The sequence below is a fragment of the Petaurus breviceps genome, unplaced genomic scaffold (assembly GCF_028583685.1).
Source record: "Petaurus breviceps papuanus isolate PSGF00001 unplaced genomic scaffold, PetGlider_PUasm1.0 81, whole genome shotgun sequence".
NCBI classification, from domain to species: Eukaryota; Metazoa; Chordata; class Mammalia; order Diprotodontia; family Petauridae; genus Petaurus; species Petaurus breviceps.
This window is the reverse complement of record NW_027186546.1, coordinates 3,747,899-3,759,581: the sequence shown is the minus strand read 5'-3', so window position 1 is coordinate 3,759,581 and position 11,683 is coordinate 3,747,899. Positions and strand designations below refer to the sequence as shown.

The following is an 11,683-nucleotide window of genomic DNA, read 5'->3' as shown; positions in this document are numbered from 1 at the left end:
TGTGTGTGTGTGTGTGTGTGTGTGTGTGTGTGTGTGTGTGTGTGTGTAAGTGTCTGAAGCCAGAGCTGACCTTAGGTCCTTCTGACTCTGGGGCCAGCATTCCAGAGTGCACTGCGCCACCTAGCTGCCCCTATATTCCCTGTTTCTGAAAGGTAATAGAAGTCAGCTATGCACTTAGTTGTTATTTTAAAAAGTATATTCACTGATAAACTAATTGATAATATGTTTTACTACTAATGGATTCCCATTACCCCAACCTTATTTTAAAATAGAATGTCCCAGAAAATAAATCCAAAAAATCCAAAATTGTTTATGGTAGCTCTAATGTTCATTTGTACTATATCGGGGAATGGATTGAACCATTTTGTATTGGGAACAGTGTTGTGAGGAACTCATGATAAAAATGTTGAATGGAGTGGTTGTCTGACAAGGATATTTGAATGGAGCTTTTGACTCATGGTAAAATTGTCTCCAAGGAACATGGATAGGCTTTGTCCATACTGTGGTCAAGCAGTGTTAATAAGAAACATGTTTATAAACACAGATTTTTTTTTCTAGAAGAGTGCTAACAGTTTCTCTGGCAGAGATTTTTGAAATGGAGGAAATGTGCTATAAATAATTCTACAAACCCCTGAAGTAGACAAGACCCAACTGCCACATGCTGGCTGGCACGTTGGCCATGACATTTGCAAACTGTTGGTATAATTTCAAACAGCTTGCCCTGTCCTAAATATGTTTAGAGTTGGAAAAATGTGTTTTTGACACTCGATAATTTGTGCTGTATTAAAAAAAATCAACTAAGTACAGAAGGTTTGATGACAAGTTGCAAGTGGAAAATCTCTATAGTCCTAATGATTTGCTAGTATAAAAAGTAGGCTATTATGGGGGAAGCTTTTTTTACTCCTTAGCTATAATTTGTTTTAAAAGTTATTTTAAAACAGGGAGACATGGAATGCCAAGAGTATGGGGTGGTGGTGGGGGGGGGGGTCAGGTTACAAGCCCTCATCAGCCAGAGGAAATGGTCCAAAGATAAATAAGGGTGGGCAGAGGGAAGACAGTTCAGCATGTGTGTATTTTCCACAACACAGAACTCAGCTTGTTTTTAATTGGCTTGGCTGATTTTCTGGACAGGTTTGGTTGGTGGTGTTTTTTTTTCTTTCCTTTTATAAAGACTGTTGTAAATTCATGGTTGGAAAAAAACATAATTACAATTGCAGGCTGAGATAAACTGAAACTTACAAATAAAGCATAATTTCATTGGCAGGCATACTTTTCCTTCCCTCCTTCCCTTCTTTCTCATTCAGCTCTGTTAATGTACCTGTGACATAATGTATTTCCCTTCCTGAGCATAAAAGCTGTAGTTTCTTATTTTCCCCTTCATGATGTTATTGGGTTTAATTTTTTTTACTTATTTTGATATTTTATAGAAAGGGTGATTGCTTCTTTGGTACCCAGGAATCCAGAGTATCTGGTGGGAAAAAAAATTCTTTTTTAAACAATTACTTAGCAGGAGATACAATCAATAAAATTGTGAAGAATTAAAAAGGAAACTACATTAAATATTTAACTATTTCTCCTTATTTGTTTTTGAACTTTTCAGCAAATCTCTCTGCATATATGGGCAATAGCCAGTGAGGTCTGTCACTGCTTACAATGGGGCAAAAATATAGAAACTGAATATTAAAAATGTTGTCAAAAACAACCAAATCAATGAGTTAGGAGGGGCAGGAATATAAATATTATAATTCTTTATTAAGAGGAAAGGGAAGGGAATATGCATTTATATAGTGCCTACTATTTACTAGTTCATGTGCTAAATGCTTTTTTTTTTTTTGCTTTTTGGAGGGGGGAAAGTAGGGCAATTGGGATTGTGACTTGCCCAAGGTCACATGGCTGGTTTTTTCTGTTGAGTGTCTGAGGCCGGATTTAAACTCAGGTCCTCTTGACTCCAGGGTCTGTACTCTATTCACTACATCACCTAGCCTCCCTGTGTTAAATGCCTTTTAAAGAAATAAATATTATTTGATTTGATCCTCACAACCACCCTGGGAGGTTCATATTATTATTACCCTCATTTTACAGTTGAAGAAACTGAGGAAAACATCAGTTAAGTGACTCACCCAGAGTCACATGGCTAGTAAATGTCTATAAGGCCACATTTGAACTCAGGTTTTCCTGGCTCCAGGAATAATGCTCTATGCACTCTACCACAAATAAGTTGCCTTCAGATTTTATATAACTTTGCTGTGTGGCATACAGTGAGAATCATCTTCCTTTATTATCTCATTAGAATTCTTGATGACTTAAAAAATCATGTATAATTTTTTGAAACAGGAAATGTGCTATAAATAATCCTATAACTTTCTATGTCTCTTGCACATAATTCTTATTTTGGAGAAATTTGAAAAGTCATGAAGGTGAGAGAAATTGACCTCTATCTTGTTGGTCATAGCCATCATCTTCCTTTGTGATAAAATGCCTTTAGGAAATTACAGTGATGGAGATAAAATGCATTTTGTTATATTTTATGTCCTCAGTAAGTAGAGTAATTTAAAGGAGCTTATGACTGACATGTGAAAAAAATGCAGGTATTAAATATAGCAAGGTAGATACTTTCTAATACCTAGTATAGCTATAGTACCTATCTAATAAGTTTTCATTTTTTTTTTGAGAAAAAGAGGGTCATGCCAATGTAGCTGACTCTTGATAATCCCATTTAGAAGCTGAACTACTTAAGAGTAGTTCCTTACTATCTCTAAACTACAATTTCTTTGTTAAAAAAAATGAAACCAAACAAAAATGTTTCCCAGCTTACTTGTGAGGTTATGTGCAATAATGATTGCTTTTCACATATGAGCTTAAAAAATTTTTATGGGTAGAAGCTAGGTTATCAATCTTATGTCTGATGAAAAATGTATTATTTTCAATCTCCTCGATAGGATGAATTTAAAGTGACTGAGAGGTACCTCACTATGAATGACTTAATCGTTGCCCTGAAAGAAAACAGAGTAAAAGAGATGTTTGGCTGTGGTACGGCTTGCATTGTTTGCCCGGTTTCTGATGTACTATACAAGGGTGAGGTAAGAAAAGTATTTATTAATTTTTGTTATTTCACAAGGTTCACTTATGGTTTTATTAATTTTCTTTGTGTGGGTTATGGTTCAATTTAGATATGGCTTAAAAGGTATCTTTTTAAAATTTTCATGGAATTTGGTTTTGGTTTGTTTGTCTCTTTCAAATAGAGCCATATTAGCAGTTTACTTCCTACCATCTTGCTAAGTGATTTATTTTATGAACACATAATTGTGAATAGTTTCTGATCTCAAATAAGTATACTACTTTTGGTTAAGTTGTATGGGATTTGAGTGTTTTTGATATTCCAGTAGACTTCTAGTTTTACATATTTTCTACCAATCCAATAAGGAAGACTTTATAGGTAATTGACTTTAAGTTTCCAGCCTTCAGAAGCAAGGAAGACTTCCATTATCCAAGTTACTTTGCTAAATTACAAACTGCAAATAATCAGTATGGGATTCATGTGCATGATGTGGTTTTCCTTAAATGACAATTTTACAGAGAAGTGTATTATTCTGCAATGCATTTGTGTTTCTGTGTATGGGGCCAAATTCCTACAAGGCTATAAGTGCCATAAGGTCAGAAGCTGGGCCACTGCTAAATTTAGTAATTCCTAGTGTTTAGCACATGGTAGGTATTAAATAAATGTGTTTTTATCATCAAATGTAAAATTCCCAATGTGCTTATAAGTCCTCTTAAAGAAATGTGAAGATTTAATTGGAAGACATATTCTGCTCATAATAAATTCCTCTTGCTTTCACATTATTTTTGCCTACTTTTCTCATCATTCTTATTCCTTCTTTATGTCATCCCAGTTTTCATGGTTAATATCAGTTAAATTTATAATTAGATGTCATACAGGCATTACTCTTTGAGAGATGGATTGGTTGAATTTACTGACTGTATCTAAATTCCTTTGCTTTTACACTGAATACAACTTTTCCTGGTTGTTGAGGTGATGTTTTCTTATTTCTCATTTTTGACAGTCTTAATACTTTAGGTCTTTAGTATATCATAAGATTTAATCATATAGTAAATATTATTTCCTTTTTGTTTGATATTCTATACTTTTTTGTTTTCAAACATTACTGATAATATTAATCAAACTCAATTTTATCTGTTTATATAAGGAAAAATACCAACCAGACTGTTAACATTTCCTGAAGAGATTTAAAACATGTAAATAAATCACCATCGGAAGGAGACTAAAAGAGTGTAGAAATTTCCTCAGTGAGCAAAAACCTCATTTCTTTGTCAAGCAGAGACCTGTGACACCAATTATTAGAATATGTTTATTTGTAAAATGTTATGGTGGAATATTATGGACAATTTCACCTCATAATACAATGAGAAAGAGTATCAGAACAATGAAATGAGAGTCAACAGCCTGACTGAGGAAAATAACACCTTAAAAAACAGACTAAATCAAATGGCAAAAGAGGCTCAAAAGGCAATGAGGAGAGTAATATCTTAAAAAGCCGAATTTGTCAGATGGAAAAAGAATCTCAAAAGCTCACTGAGGAGAATCATTCCTTCAGATCTAGAATGGAGCAAAGGGAAGTGACTTGATGAGAAATCAAGATGCTGTTAAACAGATTCAAACAAATGAAAGAATAGAAGGTAATATGAAATATCTCATGGGAAAAACCACTGACCTGGAAAATAGATCCAGGAGAGATAATTTAAAAATGATTGGACTACCTGAAAGCCATGATCAAAGAAAGAACCTAGAAATCATCCTCCAAGAAATTCTCAAGGAAAACTGCCCTAATGTTTTAGAACCAGAAGGCAAAATAGAGGTTGAAAGAATCCACCAATCACCTCCTAAAAAAGATCCCAAAAAGAAAAATCCTAGGAATATTATAGCCAGGTTCTGGAATTCCTAGATCAAGGAGAGAATATTACAAACAGCCAGGAAAAAACTATTTGAATATTGTAGAAACACAATCAGGATAACACAGGATCTGGAAGCTTCCACACTGAGGGATCAATGATATTCCAGAAGTCAAAGGAGCTGGGATTAAAACCAAGAATCACCTACCCAGAAAAACTGAGTATCATGTTTCAGGGGAAAATATGGTCATTCAGTGGAATAGAGGACTTTCAAGTATTCTTGAAGAAAAAACCAGAGTTGAATAGAAAATTTGACATTCAGATACAAGAAGCAAGAGAAGCATGAGAAGGTAAATAGGGAAAAGAAATCATAAGGAACTTATCAAAGTTGAACTATTTACATTCCTACATGGAAAAATGATCATTGTAACTGATAAAACTTTTCTCAGTATGAAAATAGTTGAAGGGAATATGTGTGTGTGTGTGTGTGTGTGTGTGTGTGTGTGTGTGTGTGTGTGTGTGTGTGTGTGTGTGTATATATATATATATATATATATATAGTCTTTATCAGAGGGTATATAGGCGTATGATTACATATGTCAATGTGTGTATATATATATATTTACAGGTATACATAGATAGAGGGCACAGGACCAATTTAATAGGAAGGGATTATGCTTAAAAGGTGAAATTAAGAAGTGAGGGAGGAGGGGCAGCCAGGTGGCTCAGAGAGTAAGAGCACCGGCTCCAGTGTCGGGATGACCTGGGGGATCAAATCAGGGCTCAGATACTTAACACCACACACAGAAATAACTGGCTGTGTAACCTTGAGCAAGTACTTAACCCCAATTGCTTAAAATAAAAGAAGTGAGAGAGGGATCTAATGAGAGGAGATGGGGAGAGACATAATGGGGCAAACTATCTCATATAGAAGAGGCAAGGGAAAATGGGTACAATGGAGGGGAAGAACAGGAAGGCATAAGGGAATGGGTCAACCTTATACTCATTGAATTTGGCTCAGGGAGGGAATGACATACACACTATATAGGATATCTTACTCTACAGGAGAGAGAGGATGAGGGAGGGTTGATGGAAGGGAGGGTAGACTGGGGGGGAGGGAAGTTGGAAGCACATACTTTTGAAAAGGGACAGGACCAAAGTAGAGAATAGATCTAGTGAGAGATGGGATAAGGGAGGGAATAAGATATCTCTTATATGCTTCTGGATAGGCTCCTTTCTTTTATATGATTCCCGTCTGTATGTAGTGATCATGACTGAGCCTCAGTCGTCTCCCTGGGCGATGTTCCCTACTGATTCATGCAGATGCTCAGTAGTTTGTTTTTTAACTATTCAATGGTCTAACTCAACTCCCTACTTGTTAACATCCAGAAATTCTACTACAGAGAATATACCATAAAGAGGTCAGGGAGGCTAAAAATATTTGCAATAGCACTTTTTTGTCATATCAAAAAGTGATGTAAATTAGATGAATATAAAATGGGTAATGGCTAAATAAATTAGAGTATGTGAATGGAATGTAATATTATGCTGTAAGAATATCATCTTGAAGAATTTGAAGAAAAATGGGAAGACAGTATGAATGACACAATGATATAAGGAGAATAAAATACACAATAATGACAGTATAAAGAGTCCTTAATCTTAAAAACCTTTCACACTCAGTTTAATTTCAATATCCAGTTTTTGACTTAGAGAAGAGACAAAGAAACCAAGAAACCCACTTATCTTCTGTCCTTAGAGAGCTGGGGGCACTATGAGATCAGAATAACATCTACACTATAATACATAGCCAATCAATCAGTCAATCAACAGACATTTGTTAAGTGTTTGGTATGTGTCAGACACTATGCTATGTATTGAGGATACAAAGTCAAAAAATGAAAAACCTCAAGGAGTTTATTTTCTAACTAGAGATAGAATCTTCATGCATATAAATACATATATATGAAGGAGGTATTAATGAATCTTGCTACAACCCTACAATGTATGAAGAAATTCCTTAATCAATTTGAGAAGATGATGAAGGCAACTAATACCACACAGGAAACATCTGATAATTAGCTAAGAGAATTTATATTATCCCTTGGACCTTTATAAAATACCTAAGCAATCCAGAAGTTCAGGAGTTTGCCAATTCAAATCAGCAGTGGAAGAGGAACTCTGACCCTTAGAAGCATCATGTCACTTTGGAATGAAGATATTTAACTCACAAAAGACACTACATCTCTCGCAGTAGGCAGAGACTCTCCAGAAAGAAAAGGATACAAAACATAGTCATCTGAGGGAGGAAGAAATGACTTCAAAGAATGTGATCCTCTGGCAGCAGAAATGGAGTCAAGAGTAGAGTTGGACTGCAGAGATGACTGCATTAGAAAAAGGACTTCCAGGCCCTTCAGTTCCAGACTTGTGAATTTCCTTGGCACATATTTCCTTCACATGTGCCTCACTGCCACTGTATTCTTAAGTTTGCATCCATTCTGGGGCAGCTAGGTGGTGCAGTGAATAGAGCACTGGCCCTGGAATCAGGAGGATCTGAGTTCAAATGTGGCCTCAGACACTTAACACAAAAAAAACTAGCCGTGTGACCTTTTACAAGTCACTTAACCCCAATTGCCCTTCCCTCCCCCCATCAAAAAAAAGCAAAATAAATAAATTTTTAAAAAAAGTTTGCATCCATTCTCTGTGCTGTGTGTATTTGTGGGAGAGTATTTCTGGGGGAATGGTTTTTTTTTTTTTAAAGCCACTGTTATTACTATGCCATTTAGTAAATGCCTCTGCTGAAAGCTAATTGTGTCTATTGGCTGACTGGTAAGGGGAAGCACCCCAGTGGTGATTTGTGAGCTAAATTTTAGAAGAGTTGTGCCATAGACTGCACCTAGAGCACACATAATCACCCTCTGGGGATTCAATTTGAAAATGTTAAATTTGATCTAGGTTAGGAGACTAAGGGAAATGATACATATCTAATACATGAAAAAATGAATATAAAGTGGAAGAAAGATGAAGTGGGGGAAGGGAATAGGTTGTTTAGTAAGTTGGTTTTGCTGAACTTTTTCTTGGTTATAAACAAGAGCTCAATGGGGGTTAGTCTGTAGGGTGGGGATATATTGAGAAATAACAATAGTAACAACAGTTAGCATTTATCTATTACTTTAAGATTTGTAAAGAACTTTACAAATATTTCACATGATCATCAAAACAACTATGTGAGGTAAGTGGTATAATTTCATTTTACAGATGAGGAAACTGAAGCAGACATATGTTAAGTAGCTTACCCGGGGGTCACACAGCTACTAAGTATCTGAGGCAGGATCTGAACTCACATCTTCTTGACTCCAGGGCCAGCACTCTATCCATTATACTAGGATTTGTTGGGGGAAAAAAGATTAATAAAACTTAAATATCATAAAATAAATTTAGGTTTCATGGAGGCTTACAGAACACATGTTTTCCATAAGAGGTGTGGCAATTTTTCTTATTTCCTAGATTTAGCTAGCTTTGTTCTCAGTCTTGCAATTTCCACAGTACACATGAATTTCTTTAAAGTACCTCTTCCTCTTCTTTCTTAGAATATTCATGTTCCAACTATGGAGAATGGTTCTAAGCTTACCACCCGTGTTTTAAATCAACTTACTGACATCCAGGTAAGTGTTTATTTACTATATCTACTAAATTCAATCAGTGATTAGAACTAAATATAAGTACTTAGAAAACTGAAATTAATTTTAAGCTAGGAAATATTTATTAAGTTCTTACTATGTGCCAGACATTGCATTAAACACTGAAACTACAAAGACAGAAATGAAACATTTTTTTCCTTTTCAAGGAGCTTACTAGTATGTGATGGAGGAGAAAATAGGCACACTGATAACTGAGAAGTAAATAGAGAATATATGCTAAATGAATAACAGTTAATTTGGGGGAGGAAATACTAATGATGGGGAAACCAAGTGACTGTGGACAAATCAATTAGCCTCTCAGTGCCCCCGGTACATAGTAGTATGCATGTTCTTTCCCCTCTTACAGTGGGAGCTCCTTGAGGGAAGGGACCATATTTTTGCTTTTGTATTTTCAGTGCTTACCACGATGTCTGGCAGATCATAAATATGTTAATAAGTTGATTGACTGATTTTCTCAGATGATATATTGCTCAGTAGTTGCTGATCTCTGTTAGTAGAGTGAGTTTAATTAATGGGAGTTCCCTATACCAATGAAATCCATGGTCCAGAATGAAAATATAAAAAACAATCAGTAAACAATTGTGTAAAAATTCCCGAATGTGATATGTCTATGTCTTCCTTTTTATCCTCAGAATTTAGCACAGTGCCTAGTACTCAGCAAATTAAATATTAAAATGCTTATTGACTGACTGGTTATCTGACTGCATCAAAAAGGGGGAGGGAGGGAATATGCATATATAATGTCTACTTTTTATTAGGCATTGTTCTAAGCACTTTTTACAAATATTATTTCTTGATAATGATAAAACACATTATGGTGAATACATAACTCTGATCTCACTATTTCCCATTAGAACCACTGAAAACTTCTTTGGGAAACCCAGTTTTGTGTTGGTAATTATTAGGGCAGCAAATTTAATATATGTATTTTTGAACCATCTGATACATGACCCTAAAGAGTCTTTAATTTGGAGGGTCTTTAATTTGTGACTTAAAATAATAACAAAGAAGTGATTGGGAAAAATGTCAAAGAATCCTTTGAAAAAGGAAAGGGCAAAGATAGAAAATGAATTAAAGTAGTTAAAAAATTCAGTGAAGGGTTAAAACTTGCTTTTTTTTTTGAAGGGCAATTGGGGTTAAGTGACTTGCCCAAGGTCATATGGCTAGTTTTTGTGTTAAGTGTCTGAGTCAGATTTAACTCAGATCCTCCTGACTCCAGGGCCAGTGCTCTATTCACTGCGCCACCTAGCCACCCCAAGGGTTAAAGCTTTTATAAGTGAAAAGTTTAGAAACAGAAGGTAATGGAAGAAAGAAGGTACTATGACACCATTTTTTTCCTCACCTCCATATATTCAATAGTGCCTTTGGTAAGAGGAAATAAGAATTTCTCTTTTTAGCTAAAGTTCAGCTAGAACTATCATGCTATTTATAATAAAAGCTAATTATTCATAGAGAAATTAATATTGAAAGAAATTGGATTTTGGTACAGATAGTATAACATAGAGACATATACACATAGTATAACATAGTTATATATATATATATATGTATAGACTATATATGTATGTATATATACTATAACATAATATAACATAGAGAAACATAGCATTAGACACATACTTAATAGGGGTCAGGACTTGGAGCCCCAAAGAACAGCGTTCAAGATCTGCCTCTGCTACGTGTTCCCTGCATAACCAGGGACAAGGCACTTAACATCTCAGCATCCAAGGCAACTTTCTTAAGACTATTCTGGAGGAGTTACCTACCTGCATAAGAAGTTCCCCACACTGATGAAATATTAAATGATGTTCATGCATTAAGAATGAAAAAGACTATTTACTCCAGAGTTTTGAATAGCAAAGGATTATTCATTTAGAATTTAAGACTGTGACCTTGGTCTTTTTTTCCTTTGTGCCTGTGGGCATAGTACCCAGAGGAGTCTTGAAATTGTTCTCTTGCACAGTGGCAAATTGGTGCTGTCAGCCAAGCCACTAGGCTGTCTATTTCTCTCCAAGAAAAATAATTTAAATATCCATTCAGAGAAAAGCCTAGAATTGCTCCATGTGGTGCATTTGATCTGTCTAACATTACATGGAAACATGGATGTTCCCCACAAAGTACTGTGTAAAAGCTTCAGAGAGCCCTGCCAGTATGCCCCAGGGGAAACATTCCTGCCCCACCACAAATTTGGCTTTCTCTTTAACCTTCTGTATATGAGTAAGAATCCCTGTGGTTAAACATTTAATCCCATTTAGGTAATTATATTTTCCTGTGTCTTAGATGAATTCTACAAATACCTCCTAGGAAGAGAGCACTCTAAACTCTGATTACATTTGTTGAAGAGAAGAATTCCCTATGTGTACATCTAACCCAAATTACACTGAAGGATTATATTTAGGGAACATTCATTATGTTGCTAGTGTTCCTTTTCTTTTGTCCTGGAGAAATAAAAAAGACACTGGAACTATCCCTACACATGGGTTACCCGGAAAATTTCAGTATCTTTAAAGGTATCAAGAGGTACTTTGTACCATTCTTTGAAGAAAAAAAAAAGACTGAGTTTGCCAGAGTTAAGTGTTTTCAAAAAAATTTCTACAAATTCTGAATTAGACTTCTTCACAATGATTTTGAGATAGCTTGAAAGTTCAAATTATACTGAGTATAATGCTTTACTTTAAAAAAATAAACAGTTTTCCTCAAAAGATTTCTATGTATTACTTCCATTAATTCTAGGTTTCTTTGAGAGAGACTTCCAAAACAAGCAAAAAAGTTATTGAAACTAAAATTTTAAATCTTGAAATATTTATGAAATAATCAGTTCATGGTTAAAATATTGAGATGCACCAATTTTAGTGCACTCTAGTCTCATCAGTGGGAAGAATACCTGTTTTCTTCAAGATAACTAGACATTTGGAGAACAAAACTGAAAATCTAATATCTATGAAAACATTTTTGAAATTCCAATGAATAATAATAATAACCAGGATTTATACAGTGTTTTAAGCCTTGCAACATACTTTACATATTTTATCTCATTTGATCATTCGAATATGACAGGACCAGGAATGACACGA

General features: G+C 35.0%; 1 protein-coding gene across 4 annotated transcripts in view; it reads left to right on the top strand.

Moving 5' to 3' along the window:
• LOC138176110 (branched-chain-amino-acid aminotransferase, cytosolic-like) overlaps positions 1 to 11,683 on the top strand; it is a 261,292-nt gene that overhangs the window by 232,278 nt on the left and 17,331 nt on the right. For all 4 annotated transcript variants that reach the window (XM_069106853.1, XM_069106856.1, XM_069106855.1 and 1 more), the window contains 2 exons: positions 2,940 to 3,080; positions 8,499 to 8,573. In XM_069106853.1, the coding sequence (XP_068962954.1) occupies positions 2,940 to 3,080; positions 8,499 to 8,573 (216 nt within the window). The remainder of the gene's footprint in view (positions 1 to 2,939; positions 3,081 to 8,498; positions 8,574 to 11,683) is intronic.